Here is a 24,677-nt window from a genome sequence, read left to right on the forward strand (position 1 = left end):
GTTTTTCTATTTTTTCCTCCCTTTGTTTATTGTTTTAAATTGTTGTTTATCATTTGCTCTTTTGTATCAAACACAAGTTCTCTATAGAAAAAATTGATTCATTTTTTTCAGAAGATATTCCACATTATGTACTTAAACTTCATGGGTGCCAATAATGGTGCACAGGACTGTACTATTGTAGGTGGATGTGTTTGAAGAGGGCTTTATACTAACCTTGTTTTCAAGATATTCAAAAACTGTAAGATTTCCGAGAACTGTATCAATCTTAGGGCTCTCAGGAATCTTAAACCTTTCAGAAAAAGACAGAGAAAGACAGACAGAGATAGGCACATTAGCATATAATAAGTGCAGACAAAAACAACTGATTCATATGCATATTGAGTACATAAGTTAGGTGTTTTCTTAAGGAATATTATAGTGGCAGCTGAGAAGAAATACAACTAAATGTTTATGATGAGATCAGACAAAATGGTCTACATATTTTTCTACAGCATTTAAGCATAGCAAAGCATAGCACTATCAAGTTCACAATTGAGTCTGTGAGACACAAGAGCTTGAAAGAAAACACTTTATTCTAGATGATGTCTTGGATTTATTTATGAATTCATAAATGTTATATGGCCTACTTTACATGAGCCTCAGTCTGAATCCAAGAGCAGCTCGCTGAGGGATTACAGAACAATGTGACACCTGCCTCATTGTCTTTTTACATAACACAACTGATCCCATGAAATGTGTGCGTGTATTCATGTCTGTGGTTGAGTGCGTGTGTGACAAAATGTGATGTGAATTCCTATTGAGACAATGTCTGCAATCAGTTTGCTAGCTGCAAACGTGGCTATAAACTCATCACCACACACTAAAAAAAAGCAAACAATCTCAACCAACTCTAACTGTGAAACAACAATCAAGATCTGGATTAATTATATCATCCACATAAGCAACTTCTGAGCACAAGCACTCTTACCCCAGTTGGAGAGGATGCATAAACAGGACCAGACTGAATGGTAAGGTCCTGCCTGCCTTCCCTTGTCCTCATGTGCATGATGGCCCTGTCTCACCCTGTACCCATTCTGAAAAAGATCACCACAGGACTTCTTTCGCCTCCATCTTTCTTGGAGGGTGTCCAAATTAGTGTCACTGTGTGTATGGCTGTGCATGAGCAGCTTAGGAGGAATCATTGTTTTAGACTTTAGAAAAAACATCGAAGAAATTCCTTTTTCTTCTGATCAAGCTGGAATCAAAAATATGTGATCCAAAAAATTAAAGTACTAATATTCCAAAAGCACCTCTGTAAAATAACAAGAGATAATTCCTGATAAAAGCAACGCAGGAAGCAAGGCTCTCTCTTTTCTCGCTGCTGCACCACCAAAAGTTCCTTGTAAAGAAAAAACACCTCAAATACAAACAAATATTGCAAAAAATCAATGGTCACTGCTGCAGACAGTCAAGTTATAACAGACCACTAGATTTGTATTGTTTGTCTAATCGTGTCAGATTTGCCAAGGATTGTGTCTCCGTGAGCAAAATGTCAGCTCTAATATAGGTGGGGTTTTTTTTTTCATTTTTTACAGTGCCTTTAATCCCCACAACCCAAACAGATTTCACTTTCTCATGCCCCTTTCAGTGCTTTACTATTAACACTTATTAAGCTTTGTCCACATCAACACACAGCTGTGTTGAATATATATTATAAAAGAATCTGCACCCTGCCAGGGATTAGAAGAGATGGGAATAAAATGAAAAAGAATGTCCAACAAAAGCAATAACCCTGACTTCAGAAGTAACGTCCTGTTTCCACATGGGAAATTTCAAAATATCTCTACAACAATAAGCTGCTGGTAACGGCTATTGTACAGTTCAGGACTGGGGTCAGTTCTTATTACTTTCAGTTCAGTCAAAATGCAGTAAATCTGATTTGTCTGACATGTAAGAACGTTTGTTAGAACAGGGATTGAAACTTAATTCAAAAATCACCTTAAAAGGTACTAATACCTTGTTATTATAATGTTACTAGTATTATTTGTATCTTAAATTGCATGCTTGTCAGGTTGTCCCAACATGTTTCCGACATCGGAATTGGAGGAGGTTGTCTGATCATTTCCATAACTTTCCAAAACAGACAATACAACCATCATTTCCAATCACAAAGTCATAGGCTAAATGTGCGGAGGTGAATAAGTAGGCCTCTTAATCTCTTCTTCTATCGTCCATTATCATACTACATTAAAGCAAATGTGTATTTCAATGTGTGAAGTTGGTTGTATAACTCTCTTGAGGAATTACCTGAGGAATGTTATTCAGGTATTATTCCTTTTTAAAGAAATGTATAGAGTTTAAGACAATTTGAATAGTGCTTGGCAGGACTGTTTATGTTTTTTATGCAAAAGGTTTAAAAAAGCAGACGATCAATGGCAATGTTACTTTGGAAGGGGGCAGGTAATCTACAATTTGTCTTTTTCTATTTATTTCTTATTTCTGTCATGGAATACATATAATTACTAGAGGTGTATGTGTGAAATGTTGTGTTGGATATACACACAGAAATTATTGACAAACATGAACAGAACTGGTCTGCATCATAATGTGTGTGTGTGTATGTGTGTGTGTGTGTGTGTGTGTGTGCGTGTGTGTGTGTGTGTATTCAATACTCTGTTGGGACAGATATCTGTTCTCCCATCTAGGGATGAGAATGTGCAACATTATACAACGTCCCCATTAGTACAGTGGTGTTTGTGTGTTTGGTATATGAATGTGTTGAAAAACTCTCAATGAATTTCTGGTCCCTGAACACATGCTTCTGTATGAGAAAATCTCTTTCCAACACATGCCAAAGCCTCTTGCACAAACAACCGTTGCACACACGTGTCAGCTGTCCAGATGCTCATTCAAAAGGTTTTTATGATCTATGCCCACTCTTTCTTCATTGAGGCTTTGTAAGCCAGAGCACAGCCTCTCTGTCACATGTTCTGGCACAGCAGCCTACTGGGACCTTTTATCAATCAGCAGTCTGGGATGGTTCATCTGGGATAATACTGACAGTCAACCCAGCCAGGATTAGATTATATGATGCTACACTGCACCAAACAGACACACACATTCTTTTAGCGCATGTAGCACTGGTTTGTACAGGAAATTAATTCTGTGTAGACAGAACACACATATTAATGTATAATTTTAAAAGCAGCAACTCATTCACTTTTTTTCTAGGTTTTAATTATAATACAACTCATTGCATATAAAATATTGCGAACATACAGTATAATGAGAAGCCTGGATAACAGCAAAGAGGCTTAAACTTCCCACAAATGAGTTTCTCTCCCATTAATGTACATGGAGGCTTCCTGCCAGCGACCGAAGGGCCATATAAGGCAGATGAACGGATTCCAATGTCAGGTAGTGTAAGCCTCTTTCAGCAGCAGAATACAAAAGATCAACAAACAGTCTGCTAGAGTACCACTAGGAGGCAGTAGCAGGTTAGAATAAAAGCCATGACTGACACAATACTGTACATTTTCAGAGTCAGTACAGCTTCAAATCCCCAACATTTAGGTTGATACCATATAATATTGACAGCAGTAAACTTGGGATAAATTATCTTTCAATAAGCTTTGTAAGATTGAGATGATTGAGACTTAAAGTATGGAGTTAGCTGGCAAGGTGTGAAAGCTGTAAAGAGCTGAGGCTCAATAGCCACAGTTGCTCCAAGCATATTTCAAGCAGCCATATGCTACTGTAATACTCTGTCTAGCGATGCCCAGTGCAAGATTAATTCCCTTTTCCTAGGAAGAACTCTGCATGCCCTCTTACATTAGCCGCACATCATTCTCCTCCTCTTAGTACAATGTCCAATTTGCAGAGGCAGAGAGTACCTAACTTTAAATGCATACAGCATATACCTCCTCGGGTACAGAGTGGGTGGCTACACTACCACACAGGTCAGGGCAGAACCCCTATTAATGGTCTTTTTTTATTATTTTTTACGAAGCACACCTCCACTGGTTCTCCAACAGCCTTCTCATGCAGGACCACAGCTGGAAGAGTAAGATACAGTAAGGTACTGTAATTATGATGTATTACACTGGCTGTGGTGTGTATACGCCAGCAGTGAACAAAAAGAAAAGCTGAACTAGTCTATTGAGAATGCAGAGCACAACGCATATTGTAACAACCAACCTGGTTTTCTCTAACAAAGACTGTTAAGGGACAGCATAGACACTTAACTAAATGAAAGTAGCACCAACTATGGATTAGTCTATTGATTATTAGCAAAATCATTATGGTCCTGAAAAGCTTCCTATGGGAAGTAAATAGAAAAAAAAGATATATAAGGGAGAGCAATGGTCTTTAGGGAAGTAGCAATGTCATTTTTATATCAGTGAAGGTTGCCATATGAAACCAGATGAGGAATAATGGAGAAATGTTAATTATGATCATTTCCCTAAATTATTTTATTGATTAATTGTGTTTATTTACCTGTCACAGCAGGGAATTGTATGTTTTAATTTCCACAATAATACAGGATATAAGTTACTAATCATGAGTCTTGTCCCAACTCATCCAAGCATGAACAAACACTTACAGTGTCCCCATTAGTATTCTGGGAGCTAACAGCAGCCTATTACGGTACACTATATCCTATGCAGATCAACACACTGTTAATTTTATAACTGAGGCTTTGCAACATTTTATGCAGACTTTAACATGTGGACAACCACACCACCAGTAAACACACACTTAAGTCATTCCAGTAGGAGTTCTGTTACTGTACCGTGCTGCGGTTATATATGACCGACACTGCAAAAATAAACATGCTCTTTAATGTTTGAAGGGGATGCCACCTGATATGCTGTCCTTGTAAAAATAGTCCAAAAGATTATTGCCTTTTGAAAACAACAGTGATTTTAAAAAGTAAATGAATAGTACTGGAATCTAGAGTATTTACACAAACAATAAATTGACATTTCTCAGCTGCTGTTAACAGTATACACAAAAAGTTATGCTGCAGCTGTACATATATATATATATATATATATATATATATATATATATATATATATATATATATATATATATATATATATATACATACATACATATATATATATATATACACATATATATATATATATATATATACACATATACATATATATATACATATACATATATATATATATATAAATAAAGGAGTTTCTGCTTTATATTTCTACCCCATATTCAGGGTGTTTAATGATCACAGGTAATTATTCACTGCAGAATGTCAAGCAGCAGCCAGACCACTATTTCACAGTCTTTCATCATCCTCATCAAGGTTTTCTGGGGATGAGATGAGGACACCTTACATCATGAATACCAGAACCCAGATTACTTGACTTGGCCATATCTAATTAATAGCACAGCTTGTTCCTTGTGATATTCATGAGCCACAGTGAGCTCCTTGAGAAACCTTCATCACCTCGGAGATCAGACATTCACAGTTTCATATTACTTCACAGAGTTTGTGATTCCAGTGGGCTTGTAAGAAAAAAAAGAAGAAAAAAAGATCACACACTGACAGATAGAAGGCAGGGCTTTCAACATCCCTGAAATTTTGAGAGTATGTCACTAGTTTATATAATGGAATAAACAAATTATTATGGTTTGCAACACCTTGTGTTTAAACTTCAGATAAACACACCAAAATAATTGCCAAGATCTGGAAACTTGGAAAATTGCTACAACTATATGCTGCAAGTCAAACAGGGCAAGATATGAACAATCAGACGACTAGACAGGCTTTGAACAAGTCAACAGCCTGGAAAGAATATCTAAACAACTTTATTTTGGGGTAAAATTTGAATCCCAGCACAAGCAATATGTTGCTTATAATCCCTCATTACACAAGTAAAATGTGTGCTCATACAACTATGATAAGTAGGAGAGGAGTTGAACCAGTGTTTCACCCCATCAGACTTGACCTCATCTCAGTAATTCAATTTTAGAAATTGAATTTCACTGCAGACATTTTGACTTGTCATAGCAAGAAAAGTACAGGTGTCATTAATAATATTAACAATTGCTTTGTTCTATTCAGACGAAGTCATGACAGTGTGACAGTGAGCTAGTATACACAATAGCAGCACAAAGAAAATTAAAACTAAATGGAATTCAGTCTTCATTATTTTATTATTTTCAGTGAATTTCCTACAGACAAAAAGTCCTACTACTGATAGGAGAATTTAGAAACAATGTTGGACTAGCATTTAGCTATGATTCTGAACTGAAGTATGGCAACAATGTCCAGTATTATATTGCAGTGCATCCAAAAAAAAATGCAGCTACAGTATAAAGAAACACCATACTGCAGTATAATTTAGGCCACAATACTCAATGCACTGAGAAAAGTAGGTTGTTATGTAATGCAGGTTAGGGTGTTTTCCAGTCTGCTTATGCAAGGGCATGTGTCTATGTGTGGTTGTATATATGTGAGTATGAGGATAATAAGACGTGTTTGTGATGTGTGCATTTTTTGGGTGATGGTAAATGAGCCCATTCGATGGCAGTTACTGTCTGCTGTAAGGTATTCCAGGTGCAATGCCTCGACACGGCAACAACCAATAAATCTGGTAGCACAAACACACAGACCACAGCCTGATTCTGAGTCACTCTCCTTCCCATTAGCCCATCCCCTCTGCTGTGTCTGTGTTCCCTGAAACATCAGAGGAGCCCAGCCCTGTCACTTTCAATGATGAGGAAAAGTTGACTGCAGCCCCGAGCAAGAGGGCCTCCGAGACACACTCCCAGTAATGGGGAGACAGAGGGAGGACTGAGAGGCTGAGGGAGAGCTAGGGAGTGATAAAAAGGAGGGGTGACACGTGAAGATTGAGGGCAAAAAAAGAAATGGAAAAAGAATAGTGGTTGGATGGTGGGGTTGAGGAAAAAAATATGCAAAAAATTGCAAAAGAAAGCAAGGCGAGACAAGGCTATACAATAATAAGAAAAAAGAAAAAGAAAGAAAGAATGGATTTATGAAACAGAGAGAAAGAGACAGCTGAGAGATACATGCAAACTTACCGAGCCAGCTTCTGTTTAAGTAGACAGAAACAAACACAGGAGGAACAGTGAAGAAGTCGACCACTGAGTTGACCTCCAGCCAGAACCACAGCTTATCATTGGCTGCTATAAACTATCAAAAGAAAGAGGGATGGCATTAAAAAAGTTTTAACTTTAATTTATTCAAATCATCACCATATCATCACTGCCCACCATTTAAACTGCAGGCTGTGTCTTCCCCTGGCATTGCTGACATACTGTATAGAATGACAAAAGCTTCACCCCACTTGCTGAGTCATGTGAAGGGGTTGGTGGTGTAAGCAGCTTATGAGTTTATTTATTCATTCATTCAGGATGTCAGGCTTGCATTTGCACCACTGGAATGCTGCTCTGGCATGACAGCCATGCTAGCAACATTATTCGAACAGTGTCTGTTTAAACTAAAGGCATGCTATGTGAATTTTCAGGGGTGACTTAGGTGGGCGTCTGCTTGTGTAAGCACTGTTGATTGTCCTGTAAAAGTGTTGTGTCTCAAATTATAATTTTTTTATGTTTTTACCAAAACTTAAACATACTTTAAAATTATGAAGCTGTGTGCATATTGATACAGTATTGTATATACATGTAAGTACGTGCGCCATCTTACCCGCAGACCAAAGTAAAGAAGGAAGAAGACGTTGAAGGCCATATCGATCTGTAACGTAAAATCTTTGTAGAAGTTCTGGCAGGATTCTATAGGGCTAGAGAACAGAGATAAAGAGAAAGACAAAGAGAGAGAAAAATACATTACTCACAGGTTAAACACATGCACTGATACTGTGGAGAAGGGGTCTCCCTCCTCTTTACAATCATAAACACAATAGTTGCCAAAACTGGGGGCATTGCCATATTTCAACAATATGAAAGTCATTTCTTTGTCTTTTTCGGTTTGTTTGTTGTTTGCAGTTAGTGTATGAGCTTTGTACACTGGTGTGTTGAAATCAATATCATAACATTGAAAAAGAATGCATAAGAATTTCACATATCACATAAATCACAATCAAATGTATCTTTAATGCAGAGGTGGAAACGAATTACATTAACTCGCATTACTGTAATTGATTAGTTTGTTGTGTACTTTTTTAAGTGGTTGGGCCATCACTTGAACTACAGCCATTTATAACAAGCTATGTTTTACATTTACTTGAGTATATTTTTAGACCAGTACTTTTACTTGTACTCATTTCATCAGAAGAACACACAAAAAACAACTTCAGTATCTTATTTTGTTGGTTTATAAATCATAGTCATTAATTGAGAAAACAGAATTTGGTAAAACAATATGATCATATCATCACGAAACAATCCAACCAAAAGATGAGTATCTTTGGTTCTTTTTCTCTTCTGTCAATAAGAAAAAACAGTATGGAAACAACAGCTAGCTTGAGATTAAAGTGAATTGGTACTGACCAATCCTTGCCATTTAAACTGACCAATCTTTGCAAAAATACATATATGTTTTATATCTATTCAGTAAATACACATCTGTCCATTTTAATCCATTTAGTCAAAATATGGAATTATGAATACTATTACTAAAACCAATTTAGTGGTTTGCCATTTAACTTTTACTGATAGCCTGAAATTCTTTTGAGCCCTAAGGAGTCACAGGGCAAGATAAAAGACCTAGTTTAAGAGTCAATCACATGTAGATTAAATAGCTAAAAAATTAAATGAAATCAGGAGTTAAGAACAGTTGCTTTGATGTGATGACACATTTAGCACATATAAATTATTTAGCACTTGTCAAACACAAAAATTCCCCCCAGATATTCCCTCATATGACAGAAGCTCCACACAGAGAAAGAAACTGCACAACTCTCCACATTTAAGATAGTGAAATAGCTAGCCATGTGTTCCTTAAAAAAGGCAGACGATGATAAATGAGTGTGATCACCCTGGTCTGTCATATCATCCATCTTCATGTTTACCATGTAATGATTAACCATTAGAAAGTGGGTGCTCTCAACAAAGCAATAATAGACAGCATGCCCACCCCATTCTTCACATGGTCATGGGCCTATAGTACTCCATGTTGCTCCAGAGGAATGAGGAAATCCCTCTGTGAGAAAATCATGAATATGCATGAAGGCTTCCTTGGCTATAGACAACCTTTGGGAATGTATAGACTGGCAAGGGAAGACACACAAGGCTGTTACAAGAGTACACAATTACAAGTCCCATACGTTCAAATTAAATATTAAAGTGTACAGTTGTATGTATTGAGCCCATGGGGGCACAGTGTGAGATCCATGATAATGTTGATGATATAATGGGAACCTCCAGAGGTTGAGGAGTGAGGCTTAATCATCTTCCAGTTTATATCAAACATTTTATCACATGATAATCCATTAAAATAGCTGACTGAGTACAGACATGCCAGAGAAGACACATTTCTCCAAGAGGATGATCCAACTTCTAATTCATGAGAGTGTGCTCTGTCTGGAGCATATCCCAAGGACTGATGTGATCTTTAAGATGATGTAAAACCCTGGCCCATGTCCAAGATAATTAGAATGAATCTGGCTTATGGGCCAATTGTTTTGTTTTTTTAAAAACAGAATTCATTTGATTGAAAGGCATTTTCTCATGAAGTGCCATAAGACTTCTGACAAAGGTTAATTTGCATCTGACCCCTCAAAGAAGTTAACATCTATCTGGCCTAAATACTCAATTATTTACTCACCATCAGCATCTCCATGTGATTCTGTGGGCATCAAACTAAGAAAACGTACAACACAACTTACCTGTCATGAATCATAGATGCAGCCTATGAATAAACAATCTTTCTGGGGTGATTAAATGCCATTTTTCTCAATAAAGCCCACAGGTTGAGGCAGACCTCACATCCATCTACAGAGTAAAGCTCACTTGCCCCTCTTCCTCCCAAAACGGATCTGAAACCAAATCCTTAACTAACCTTCACAGACAGGCAAATACACTTACCAGCACATATGAGCATAGACACACACACACACACACACACACACACACACACACAGATGGTGCACATGGAAGATACCATTTGGAATGGTCACTGCGGCGTTTCCCCTTAGGACCAGCTCTGGCCTAATTCTGAATAACTGGTCATCCGCAGTCATGTGACCCAAAGCATTCTCAATAACACGTTGAGAGCATGGCGCCTCACAGCAGGCACTGAGTGGTACATTTAATTTGTCTGGATTTTGCATTATAAGACAAGACAATAGCTACACTCTGGAAGCTTTAATTTAGTCATTATTTCATAGTAAAGCTTATCATTAACTAAAGTAGTGGGAAGACACACAAGGCAGACCTACATTTTCTTTCTGTTAAACTCAGAGGCACAACAGAAAATCAAGACGTATTCAGTACAGGATAAGAGAAATTCCCACAGTTCATTACTGTGGAGCTGCTGAATAGGTTTCAAAATGCATAAAAATGGCAACATGGACTTAAGAGTAAAAATAGAAAATAACCAGTTAAATATGGCAAGTCACCCTGTATAGTATGCTGTGTAATACAACACAACTGTGCAGAGGAGCAAAAAAAGCCCACTAATAGCTAGTACTGTAGTAGAACTAGAATACATGTATATATAGCCAATCTTATATTTAATACAAAATAAATGTTTTAAATAAATGTAAAGCTGCACTAATCCATAATCTTCTGAATCTTCTGCTTTGTATAACGTGATGGTTTCACACATTTCCCACAGTATCAAATCCTAAAGAATTATCACTCAACCATGCAGCTCCCCTTGGCACTACTGGGAATTTTAGCATCTTTCAGCTCATTATTTTGTTTTTACAGTCCTCATCTTCACCTTTTTGGTTCAACCTCATCAACCTTGTGTCAGAAAGCTCTTTTCTAAGAATACTCTGATAAATTTAATGTTCACATCCTGCCCAGCACAAAATGGCAGCCACACAGCATTAGCGACTACCTAATAAAGGAGCTAAGGAGCCAGGTATTTTCCCCTGGAGTTGGCAGAGACCAAAAACAAAACTAAAAGAAGACTGAATATTAGACTTATATTCATGAGGTACTTAGGTACTCTTTTGGGGGATGGGGGGTAATACAATAACAACAACAACAGCCTAGCATCCATGGGAATTGTGTTCATATTGGATGATTCTGCAGCATGCTCAGTGCTACTGGAGGAAGTAATGTGTCAGTTTACCCATCACCACTCTTGACATGAGTATTATAAGCTTCAGAAATGTAGTATTTTGCAGAGCTGTTGTATTGGATTAAGTTATCCAGTACATGTGTTCATGTGTCAGTGTTTCCTGAAGAAAGAGCATGTAAGACAAGTCGAAATCCTGATTCCTGGTCTCAATGTCACTTCACACTACACAATCACATGGGATTCCTGGCCACAAGCTGCCAGTGTCCTGCAGAAAATAGATCTACCCACCACTTATTACTCCTTAAACCCTGGCACAGCCTGGGGTTAAACCATCCTGCCTGACAGGAAGAAGAGAGAGGAGAAGGACAACAGACAGAGAAAGACGGACAGCAGAAAGACACAGAGAGATAAAAGAGACAGAAAGAGAGGAGACATAGTGACAGTAAGAAGAAGAGGAAGATGTGAAAGTGACAGAGTTAAAAGGGAGGGGGAAAAAGCTCCCAGATGTACTGAGTACATTTTGTCTCATATAGCACAAATTGCTAGTTTTAGATTTTAAAGCTTCTGTAATAAACTTGCATATTTTTGTGTTTGAGTTGGTGAATGCCTGCAACACACTATACCCTATTCTCCCTTCTCTAACCCTACTACTGCGTATTACCAAGGCTGGCACTGACACACACACACATACGCAGACGAACACAGGAGAACAGAGACTGCCTGAGGGAAGACTGCAGAGCATGTGAGTCTATTTCAGGATATAAAATGTTTCCTCACGTTAACCTCCTCTGACCAGGCACTCTGCCTCTGGAAAACACAACCAGAGAGGTAAACCTCATTTGTTCACAAGGGCAAAAGAGTATGCTCATCATGAAGTTCTAAAAATAGTCCTAAACACCTTCAGTCAGTCAGCAGGAGTCAGCCCTTTGTTAGCCTTAACATGACCTTGGCAAGCCGCAGGAGCGACAGCAAGGTTGCCCCCTGAGAAGACAATAACAACACACTCCTGCTGGCTTGACTAATGCTCACAACCATAATGCAAAACACCAAATCTGAGTCATTCTTCATATCTCAAAACTGTATTACTGCTCTAGTAAGCCTAATCTTTTGGAATATGGTTATTGAACTGTTGTTAGTATTCAAATCAAACAATACAATCAATATACAACCAAAAAGAAAATTATGGGCACATTTAGAATGTAATTCGAGCACAATAACTGAATATCTAGTTTATAAGCCATATTTCTCCTGAGGTTAGTGCATGTACTGTTCATGTAAAGGACAAAGCAGGGAGGGGTCTGTGAAGCCGAAAGAAGGCCAGGTTACTACTTAAATGATTGATTTAGGTCAAGACACTATTACTAAAATAAGAAATACTTTAGTACCTACAAGGGCAATGGACAAATAAAACCTCAGCAGGGAAGCTAAAGATAGATAATTTGATGTTTTCATCTGAATGCAAATGACTTCCATTCCGCTTCAAGCTTTTCCTCTACAAAGATGTTATTTATTCTGGACTCTAAAGCAGTACGTTGTGAATAAAAATAGCACATTACTAAAAAAAAAACACAACTACACATGGAGTACATAACAGTGCAATAAACTAAAAGGGGAGAGTAAATGTTTAAAAGAAAATTCAGGACACCAGAATAAAGTGGAGCTATATCTTGCTGAACAACGGCTGGTAATGCCATCACTACCTGGTACAAAATCACTTCCATATTCTTCTTATTTGTGGTTTTCACTCCATACAGTGAGCACAGTTCAAGAAACCTGAAAACGCAATCCATGAACACCTGAACACTTGAGCCCCTTAACCTTTTTAGCACGTTGTTTATTGTTGAACCTCTTGTCTAATTCTTGTTGTTTCTTTGTACCACAGCTCTTTCGGACTCACTTGACTGTCTTTACATCCTGCCAAATGACAAAATGTAAATGCAAGACAAATTACACTTCTACTATTTCATGGTTAATTTATTCAGAAGCCAGTGTTACAGTACAATAGCTAAACTACACACATCAATTCTCTTTTGAACACAAACCAATTAGAAGATAAAAGCTGCAGTTATGTGCCAAATGCAAAAAAAAAAAAAAAAAGTGCTTTATCAGCACATTGATAAACATTGTCAAGAGAATTGGTTCTACTAGTATTTGTTCTTTATTCAGGTCATTTAAAAGGCACATTTAGACTTGTGCAAGATAACTATGAAAGAAGCAAAGGATTGCCCCAGCTTTCTTTCAATCAGTACATAAACACAGTTACAAACTTTACTAATTAGCAACTACAACAATTCCTCCTAATTCTCTCGTAAAGACCCCTTCTGACCTCTTATTTTTAGATAAATTTCAAATATTCATTCAGTAATATTCTTTTTTTTATCTCTCATTAAATTATTAATTGCATTTTCAAGCTGGCTTTTGAGTTCACTACAGCACTGAAACAGTCTGAGTGGAAATAGATTATTTGGATGATAAAAATAAATAAATACATTTAAAACACTTTGGTGTTTGGTGTTGTTCAGATAAACTCATGCATTTCCCCCATTTGGATCCATTTGTGTTGGCAGGTGTGAAAGCTCTCAGACAAACTTGAACACAGTGTGTGTCAGTTCACCTCCAACTGTACTCTAGTGTGAATGCAAATTTAACCAACCACAGGGATGATTCATTTATCATTTTAGCATGAATTCAAAAGATAAAGATAAACTACTAAATGTATATGATCCGTGTGCTGATCATAGAAGCTGTTGCAGTCATTTGCAATGTATAGTATACGATATACTGTATATACGATCATTTTGTAACTATAGAAACTGATCAACCCCCACTTACCGGCCCAAATATAGTATATTCTTGTTTCTTTCTGACAGTTATTCATGGCTTATGAGGCCCAGTTGTAGTCTCAAATATTAAAAGTAATGTAAACTGTGGTTTTCCTATAAAGTCATTCAAGAACACTGGTAACATTTTTAATGAAACTACTTTTTTTTTGTTATAACATTGGACAATCTGAATGAATTACACTGTAGCTGAAGAACTTTAACTGAATTTACACAGTGTCTAGAAATTCCAAAAATAGCCACAAAGCCGCTTAAATAATTTCAATTTCATCTCATGTTTCTCATGAGAGTGCGTTATGCTATGTTCATGCTCTCATCTAAAAATAGTAATTTGGAAAAAGGCCTTTATATTTCCATGGTAACTCTAATCAACAAAAGAGGTTAGACCATTTAGTGTGCACTGATAAAAGAGAGACAAACTAAGCTAATCATCTCTAAAGCATTTCCTTTCATTAGACTTTAATTAGTGTTCAAACCACCACATCTCCATTTGCTCGGGTAGTATCACTCTCATTGAAAGACTTCTTTAGGCCTAACATGTTAAGTTACCACATTAACATACAGTTAGTCACCACATGCATGCTAAGCAGGACTCCAAAGTCTGTCTGTTCTCAGCTCATGCTAAGATATCAAAAACAATTAAAAAGCTGATTTTTTTTTCTTGCAGTCTCCAGGGAGAGGCCCCATGATTATAACACAGTACTGATGTTCCATAAAATTTACAAAAGCTCATTATCTAGGACTGTGACATTGATGCTTAATTTATTTTCTCTCTTTTTTAGAGCAACTCACTCAGTTAGAAAGAGAAAATCTCCCTAAAAGTGCTGAAAAATATGAAATGCTTTTAGTCACGTGATTTTGAAATGACTCATTTAAACCAGTCATTGCCAGTTTGTGGATTTAAATCTGAATCCTCTTGGGATTGGTGTTAGCTAAGTCATCTCATGGTTACATGGTCTTTTCTGATCCACTTGGAGACTCAGATACTCCATACAGACCTAACAGTGCTGTCGACACCCCAGGAAGAAGAACCCTTATATAGGCTATCCTTCATCACCACAAAGTCTGCCAAGCTTGTCTCACTGCTCAGCCATATTTCTCACCTTACCACATTAATTAGTTATTAGGCACTGTTTCTTTTTCAGTGCTGACATTGATCACACACTAATGATAGAGTTACAGGCACAGGCCACTGTTTATAAGGCCTCCTAAACGTGTACACGTGCACACGTCTGTGAGTTAACGTGCATGCAAGTGTGTGCATGTAATAATCAGTATGTGTGACAGGGAGGGATTGAGAGAGGAGAGAAATATAGAAACAGAAGTGGAGCAGGAACAAGGGCATCCCTTTAAGAGCAGCCTGCAGAGACTTTGTCCTACATTCCTCTTTATTTGTTTGATGGGAGCACAGAAGAGGAAAAAGAAGGGATGAAGGATGAGCCAAGGTATTAAATCAGATTCAGATGTGGGCGAGAGAGGACACTGTATCCTCCCATTGAAAATAACACCAAAATAGCATCAGTTTGGCAAGAAAAGTGTACTGCAGAGGAATAGAAAAGGCAGTGTCTTATCACGCCATTATTATGTGGTTCATAGAACTGTGGTAAAAAACGACTTGTAAAAGCAAGCAGATGGACGGTCATTCTCAGTGCTTACTGAAGCTACATCTTCATTCCCATTCATTAAAAACAGCTGTCTTAACAACAAAATGGTTGCCAAGTCAGTGACTAGTATCTATGCTCATTTGGGAAGGCAGCCATTTAACAATTCAAACTATTTTCAAATTCTGTCTACCTGCTTCCACAAAAAGTTTTGCTGGGTTTAGTGGCTCTTTGCTGCAGAATACCAGCCAACAGAGCCCCTGCTAGGAAAAGCCCACCTGCTGAAAGCTAGAAACAAAACAACTCCTCAAAAACTGGTGCCTAGCCACCAGACAGATACATTTTCTTTAGCATTTTACCCAGTGTGTGTATGTGTGTGTTTTTATCTGCCCCAAGGGATTACACCCTGCTTCACTAAAGTAGACATAAAAGCTCATCATGCAGTCCCAGCCTCCCAAGACCCAACCCACAAGCACTTATTGTACCACGTGTCTCTTTTCGCTGTTACTACAGGGACTCAACCATTACTGTTAGCTTTTTCACAGACGATTTCAGAATGTTCACTTCATCCCATGGCCTAAATGTGTGGAAGAGAAGGGAAAGCAAACCATAGAACCTGAAGAGTTCATGAGTCTGTAACATGAGGCCTTCAGTAGGCTATTTGGTAGAGTAATTACTACCATTAAAAGAGTGACCTATAAATCTGTGTTCATTGATTTCCTCAGTCATTAACATTTAGACGGTCGGTAGACGGAGAGAAGGTCATTTGTAGAGCATTTTTAGCATTTGAGCAGGGGGTATAAACATGGCTCAGTTCATTTATGCATGTAGTATATGCCTCACCTCTTTTACACATGTAGGCGTATGCAACCTGTCACACAAGATGGTAATCAGAAGAAGACTATATGTCAATATTTGTGTCCTTGAGGTGAGTGTTCTTGGACAGATTGAACGTCACAAATGCAACAAAAGAAAGCACATTTTTGAAGTTCAAGATAAATTGAGATCCAACACTATCTTGTTGTGCTCTTTACTTATGACAACTAGTTGTAGATCTGACATGTCTTTCTCACAACTGGGAATGATTTGTCGTTAGTGGGCTATATGCCAAATCTTGGATCATTCTGAGTTTGGCAGCTTCAGACATCTTTGGCTTAGATATTACGTCAAATAGATTTGTGCTGAGACAAAAATAGACTTAATAGATCACTCAATAGACAACTAAGAGAGATTTACTGTTAGGTCAGCTCTATGACATGTAACAATGGCTGTAGTGCACATAAGAGGCTCCAGCTCCTGCAGTCAAAGTATGGCTGTAACACAAGCCCGGCCATGTTTAGAAGCCCCCAGAGTCAAGTGAACCTGCCTTGGGTTGATCGGTAGACCCTCTGAGAGGACGTGCACACTAAAATAACAAGCTTAAGGTTATCACAATGATGAGGGTAGAAAGCAATGGGGGTTGGAAGGAGGGGGACAGTTTGGCCTTAAATAAATGGGAGCAAAGAGAGAGATGTACTGTATGAGAAACTACAGCCATGCAGCAAAACAAACAATTAATTAGTCTCTCTTTTTGACCCTATGGTTTGATGCTATGTCATGCTACATCTCTGAAAATATTACTGTGTGCTTTCAACCCTCCTTTTTTGTTGTCTTTTGGATAGTTTATTCATTTTTGCATATCATTCTGTGACTAAAATGTTAGGCTAATTATGTATGTACAATATGGATATGTGGTAAGTGTGGTACAGTGCCTCCCAATCTCATAACCTTGATGGATATTGGCGGTTAAATAATAAATTATTCTAAATGCAAAAAACGCCTGTTACTTGCATCCCATCAGTTCTGTCAGGCTGTAGTGTCCACAGTCATTTACTGTTTCATTGATTAATGATCATTACATGGCTGTTGATTGATATTGAAAATTCATTTGCGTCCCTAGTCATCATCTAAAAATTAAGGAACTGTATGAACTTGTATAATATGTAAATTTGTCTTCCCATCTGTTTCTGCTCAAGATATGCTAGAGGCATAGAGGGAAATAAAGAAGGAGCGATGGAGGGATAAATAAAGATAGAAAATGTGGAGGAGGAAGTAAAGGTTTTCATCCTGAGGAAAAAATAGGTGACTGGATTCATGTTGAGAATAAATTTCACTCTCTAAAGATGAGACAGGTTGTATTGCCTTTTAGATTTACTTCTTTTAGCAATTTTACATCTCCATCCCTGTTTTAGACAGTTCCCTCGGGAACAGAATTTCACAGTTCACAGATAAAGTATTCAAGTGAAAACAAACCACAGAAAGGTAGTCATTACTAAAAGATAATAACACGCTGCAACAGCCAAGAGTGGGAAGGAGTATAATGAAAAAGTACCATATCATGGTCAAAATGTTACAGTCCCAACATTCCATAACCACAGGCATTACAATAAATATTTGAGGCTTCATTGGTGTATGAAATAAAGTTCACTTAAAGGCACACAGTGTTGGTGTGCATGCAGGGCATGTTGACACATTTTGGTTATTTTATTGCCAAAGGCACATGGTACTACTCTAAATAATTAATTGCTTTAGTTTAGCTCTAAACCATAGTACTTTGAAAATGTGTGGAACAGTTAAGATTGGCACAAGTCGTGAGGTGTATAATTGTCATGAAGTGTGATTATACAATCAGAAGGTGCAACATAAAGTAGTACCTTAGCTTGTAAAAAAAAAATCATATTTTACTGCTGTGTTCTGTTGTTCCTTGCAAAATAATGTTGAATGTTATCATGACCTATAGAAAGAATGACCAAAACTATTATCAAATCAACAGACAAAATCATTTTAACACGTGACATGAAAAAATATATTTTTTGGTATTTCATATTATATGTCAACAATTGTTTAATTTGCTGGAAAAAACATAATTATTATACTATTATTATAGTATAATGAAATAATATACACTGTAGCCCATCCCCATTTCACACCACCTACTGTACAAAAGTGAAAATTGAATTAGCGTGAAAATGTTCATTTTTGTACGGTGGCTCTGAAGGGCAAACAACAACAACAAAAAGAAAATCACGACGACATTAACAAAAACACAACGACAAAAAGGAAAACACAACGACATTTACTTTTTGTCGTTGTGTTTTTGTTAATGTCGTTCTGTTTCTCTTTTCGTCGTTGTCGTTTGCCCTTCAGGGCCACCATATTTTTGCCTGATAATGCGCATCCTCTGACAATTATCTATATATACTGTATAGACCATTGTTGTACAGACATACACACACACACACACACACACACACATATAAACTGTATCTTTTAAATTCCAAACTCTCCCTTTTAAAAGGTGCAGTTTGGGTCTGGATGGTGTGAAAGTGGCTGCAGTGGTTATCGGACAGATGCCTGACCTGCAATCTGTCTCTGAATGCCAGCCGGTGATACGCACAAACTGACAATACACACACTCCCTTACTCACACACGGAACAAGATCCCAACACATAGTATCTGCCTGTCTCTGTTGCCATGGAAACTGACAGGCCTCCCATTGACAAATCCTCAGATGCAGATGTGTGTGTGTGTGTGTGTGTGTGTGTGTGTGTGTGTGTGTGTGTGTGTGTGTGTGTGTGTGTGTGTATCACTGCCTGTGGGGGTGTGGATATGGGCATTTGCATTTCAGAGATTGCAGTGTGTGGAGAGGAGTAAGAATGCATGTGCACCTATCATTCAGATACAGTAAGTAGGCCAGTGTAAATGCATGTAAAGTTAACTTTACCCAGTATAGCTGTAAGAGAATGTATTACTTTTCATGTTAAGTAAATGTTCTAAAAAAATAAGTAATGAAATTTATACTTACTCGGAAGAATCTATAAAGTATATTCCAAGGGCCCCGATGCTGAGTGCAAAGACTAACACCACCTGAAGAAAGAAAGAAACACACAGAATTAATTAATTTCATGCTAAAGAGACTTCTCATAGAGCTGCAACATTTCTAACTCTGCTTATTAATGTACTCTATGATAAACGACTTGTATCCAGTTAGTGTGGACACAGGGTAGACAAAATTAGTTACAGAGTCTGTAATTAAACAGCAACTTGCTTCCTGTAGGTTGCAGAACAGTGGACATTTTCAAAAAGCATGCACTGAATAATTAATGCTCGCCCTCATGTCAGCAAATACAGCCTATTGAATGCTAACAGTGTAAAGTCAAGGCAGCACAATTATAGGAAGCGAAGAAAGGACACACATTTGTAAGCCTAACTGTACAGGAGAGCAGTGACATTGTGTGGGGGTGTTGAGAGGAAGTGCTTAGAGAGGAGCATAGTTTTCAAGTGTTGACGTGTACTCTTCAGCTACTCTGCTTGAGTCAATGCTTGCATTGTGTGAGATTATGACCCTGCTGAACTGTTGTCTGTATAATCTTTCAATGACTATATATGACTGGTAAAGTAACGTCAGGTAAGGGAACTTGCAGTACTAGCAACAAATACCTGTGTCCAGCATCTTAGGTTAATTAATCTTGTAGAGACCATAAAACATTGTTTTGTCCAAATAATAAAAAAGAAAATTTTAATTTAAATGAGACCAGGTTATCAGTGTCACTTGAAAACACAAGAGCTGCAGAAATGTAAGCACATTTTTTAAAGGACAGCAGAAGCCAAAATGTTTGTTCTGCAAAATCTGTTTTACTTTCATAAATCTTAATGAAATTCTCATGTTTTCAATCACATTCTAGCGAGTCAACAGAGGTCTAAGGGCTGTTGGTAAGACACCACAACCATATCTCTGTTCCCTGGGTACTCTGTTATGTTTATTGTCTGAAATTCTATGATTTTTATTAAATGATGCATTTCTTCAGATTATAATGCAAGAAATCATGGCTGATTATTTAAATCCTTGGGTAAATAAGTTGTCTTGGATTTAACGAACACAGCACTTTCACAACCAAGCTGCAGAAGTTGGACAGAGGCAGTATGTTAACATGGTTTTTTTCACAAAGGCTGTGTCAAAACTAATTTCAGTCATGGAAGTGACATAAGACTAACAACACATTTTTCAGCCACTGAAATCATCTATAGTGCTATAGTTTAGCAGTAAAGTCAGAACAAAATATGAAAGAATTATTTACATCTAATGTAATGCTGTATATCCTATCACAATTATCTTATAGAGAGAGTACAGATTGATAGTACAAAATATTTCAAAATTCAAAATAAAATTTTTCAGCTTCCTCTTATTCCACACTACTGGCAAAAAATGACATGTGCCTCAATAATACCCTTCAGCAAACTGCACATGCAAACATTAGCGGTCACATCACTGTCATCTTCACTACGAATATCATCGCAATCATCATCTTCTCAACAGCTGGCTGGTGTAGAGAGGCACAATAGTTCTTCCAATGCGATCCATTTCCCTATTCAGTGAACTCACAATAGAAGCCCACTGGTGTGGATTATGGTGTCATTCATTATTGATGAACGGAGCTTGATTACGTTCATGTGATGGTCCTTTGGATTGATCCAATGCATTGTTGTTGAGGTACTAAGTAAACACCCCCATTCCACTGCATTTTTAATGGCTTGCTACTTGAATGGATGATGATGGCGATCCTGGGCACCGAGTCGTCCAGGGCCAGAATAACCTTACACACCAGAGACATCAATTGCCTGGAGGGAATCATACGATCCAGAAACTGCTGTGCTTTCTATACAGGAATTAAAATCTGTGTTTTTCCCACAAGATGGTATAGTATGGTAGTGGTGACCTGTGGTGCAAGGTGAACATCGAAGCCAAAGTGAAAAAAACCCTTTACACACAGTGGCAGTTGGATGTTAATGCTGCAGAAGCTCACACAGTACATATAGATGCATACACTCACATTTCCTTGAAGCTAATCTGTGCCTCGACTGTTCAACGTAAGAGGGTCACATGGGGTTGAGAAAGAGAAAAGGGAGAAAGAGAGCACTGGAAAAAGGGGTAGAGAGAGAGGGAAAAGTATGACTGAGCAGTCAGTGGTTGGTTGCTGTAAAGCTGAGCAGTGAACAGTGAAGACCTGAGTTGAGGAGATAAGAAGGGTCATCATCTTAAATTGACCCAGTTATTCAGCTGTGAAAGCCAGTCCACCCCTTCACCCCACCCCACCCCTTCTCCCTCTCTCTCACTCACTTTCTCTCCACACAATGCCTACGAAGGCTAACTGTCAACCTCAAACCCACAATCTACCAAAGACAACCAACTAAGCAACCGCCACTGCAAATTAGGACCAATGTAATAACACAAAGGGAAAACCTACATAGTGATGGTAGAGGGTCATCCCTCCATGTACAAAAGAAATTGAGAAACTAAAATAAAAACAGACCATTGAGAAACTAAAATAAAAATATTGTTAGTATAGCTGTTGCTGCAAATGCTCCTGTAGTAATTGCAAATACGTTTTTTAAATTACTTGATTCACATGTGATGATGGCATGAGTGAGTCATGTTTGTTTGCAACAAACCAGGATATGCCGACATCATGACCAGCATTCAGAGATGATGTCTATCTTTTCTCCTCAACAGCCGTGTAGGTTTTCATTAGTGTATCTCTTTCTATATTTAACATGCTGAGCTAAATCTGTTGGATGTTTTCCGAGGTGCACTTTAGCAGGCACACTGCAAGACTGGAAGTGTAAAAGAGGGCAGCGTTAAACCCTGTATATGTGTGTGCACTTCAATGGGTACGGGTTTCAGGTTCCAGGATTGAAAGCGGGCTAAAGGTGGCAGCAGTCATATGACGCCTGCAGAATTGTAAACACATAATAACATTAACTTGCACGTATAAACACACGTGTGAGTCAGACGTTCTCAGTTGATCTGGCAGTCTAGAGAATTTCTAGGGTTCATCACGGCTTGTCTGCGGAAGCAATTTGAGGTGCCCTAAGACTGAGCCAAAACTTTATACAAGACTTCCTCCTCCAACAGGGAGCCTGTATATTGACTCCCTCTGTCCATTAAGTGCACCCTGTGACAGGGAGAGAGCAGAGTCTCACAAATAGGTGATATGGGCTGACAACATACAGAATAATCACTTTGCACTGAGACAACTACCAAAGTCAAGAGAGTGGTCACTCAAAAGGCTTCTGTCTCCTCTGCATTTAATTTCAAAGTCCCTCTTCTGGGAAATATGAATATAGTATATAATACAGTGGATAATGAAATGTCTTGTTTTTGGCAAATTCCAGTGAATTGAATACCTGAAAAATCTAGTTACGTCCATCATGTTGCTGTCCTCCTGAGGAAAACGACAGCACCAGATGATTTATTGATTCAAAAAATTTATGTTACAAGTTGAAAACCCCACTAGCAAGCATAGTGATTATGACTCTTGCGCAAAAGTACCAAAAGATGAAGGATGAATTAGTACAGAGCGACAAAGTTTGTAAATTGAGGAGGCCAGGGTGGATGAGTGGGTCATAAAAATGTCAGACTTTGCCAAAGGAAAAAGCTGTTCATTTCCTGTTTCGTTCTTCATTTGTTTTATTTTAACCATGATTATACACTAATTAAAACATACTTATGAATATTATATTCAATTTCTGCCAAGTCCATTCTTCTTGATGACTCATGTTAGCATTCTGATGATGACTCATTAAATTCTACACATTGGACCTTTAACAGAGTGGTAATTTTCTACCCAAACCAAAATTATTTTATACCTATGATCACAGACTTATTTGAACCAAAAACTAATGCTACTGCTAATGTCCTACACCTACCCCTACATAATGAAGTAATACTGCTGATGAGGTCAAATTGCTACATTATCAATTGTGATTAACTCATATAGTACACATTAGTATTGGTTTTAATTATGTGGTTGGTAGTTTAACACATTTTAAAACCAAACTCTTCTCTTACTTCAGTATAGACAAGACAAATCATCTGCCATAAAAGTGCATTGTTTTTTGTCCATTTAATTATTCATCTAAGCAAGCCTTACAAGTTCAAAATCAATATAATGCACAGTCTCAAGGACCTCCTCTGTCTACATCATCTCCAAATAAACCTTGGCTCACACCAGAAAGTTGGAAGTTTTATCTGAAGCTATTTTATTTATTAAATTAAAAAAAAACTACTTGTGCAAAATATTAATAAAATCCAAAGCCTGGGGCTAATGAGGCAGCTCAATTGTGAGCTGATTTGCATGCAATTGTTACAGAGCTTCTATAGGTCGACATCAAAGGCAGAAAACATATATCCACAGGGGTAGTAGAGAATTGAGAGAAAATGTCAACCAGAATTTTTCTGTTTCTCTTTCTGTCAAATACTCAAATGCTTACTTTCTAAGAATTTTAATGGGTTCCCCAAGATTACATGTGTGGGAATCCTCGGTGGGAAGTCAAGAATGCCCATCAGTACTGTGTAGCATCAAGATAAGCTTGTTCATTAATCCAGCCTGGCTCGATGGGTAGCCAGAAAGAGGAGCTCCTGAATGTCCGATTGATGCCTCAGCCAGAGAGGATTTCAGAGAGTCACAGCCAAGGAAAGCTTTTGCAAACCAGTGTACTGTTTCTGTTTTCCTGTGGCTTTAATCCCCTAACATACACATCTGTCTTTTATAACAGGTTTCAAACAAATGAGAAGAGCAGCAGTCAGTAAATATTAATCCAATGCAGATTTTAAATCACATCATTGAAACAAGAGACAGTAACAGCTCTATAGTGTTTGCTTGCTCATTAAATTGTCACAATGTTCGCAGTGCAGAGCAAACATGCATACATTCCGAGTGTTTGCTTCATAACAAATACTCCTGAATAATCAGACATTGCTCTGGTTTCAATACAGATTCAGACTGTCACTAGGGCAATGTCAACAAATGAAACCTCCATTAAACTTTGATGGCAGGCATCCATACATCAGCACACAACACGATATCTGCTGTCCCTCGACCTCAAATGGCAGGGGGCTGTACAGGCCTTTGCAGGTGTAGGTATGATCTGACATTCTGGTGGAAAAATACATACTCTGTATTCTAGTCACTCACTGCATAACTCAACCCACACTACTGATTCCTGCTCTG

General features: G+C 37.9%; 1 protein-coding gene across 6 annotated transcripts in view; it reads right to left on the reverse strand.

Annotated features, from left to right (window-relative positions):
* Positions 1–24,677, reverse strand: part of kcnma1a (potassium large conductance calcium-activated channel, subfamily M, alpha member 1a) — a 132,530-nt gene that overhangs the window by 51,623 nt on the left and 56,230 nt on the right. For all 6 annotated transcript variants that reach the window (XM_053333416.1, XM_053333417.1, XM_053333415.1 and 3 more), the window contains exons 3-6: positions 19,472–19,533; positions 7,682–7,775; positions 7,057–7,168; positions 214–289 (exon numbers count right to left, since the gene is read on the reverse strand). In XM_053333416.1, the coding sequence (XP_053189391.1) occupies positions 214–289; positions 7,057–7,168; positions 7,682–7,775; positions 19,472–19,533 (344 nt within the window). The remainder of the gene's footprint in view (positions 1–213; positions 290–7,056; positions 7,169–7,681; positions 7,776–19,471; positions 19,534–24,677) is intronic.

The sequence above is a fragment of the Scomber japonicus genome, chromosome 14 (genome assembly GCF_027409825.1).
Source record: "Scomber japonicus isolate fScoJap1 chromosome 14, fScoJap1.pri, whole genome shotgun sequence".
NCBI lineage: Eukaryota > Metazoa > Chordata > Actinopteri > Scombriformes > Scombridae > Scomber > Scomber japonicus.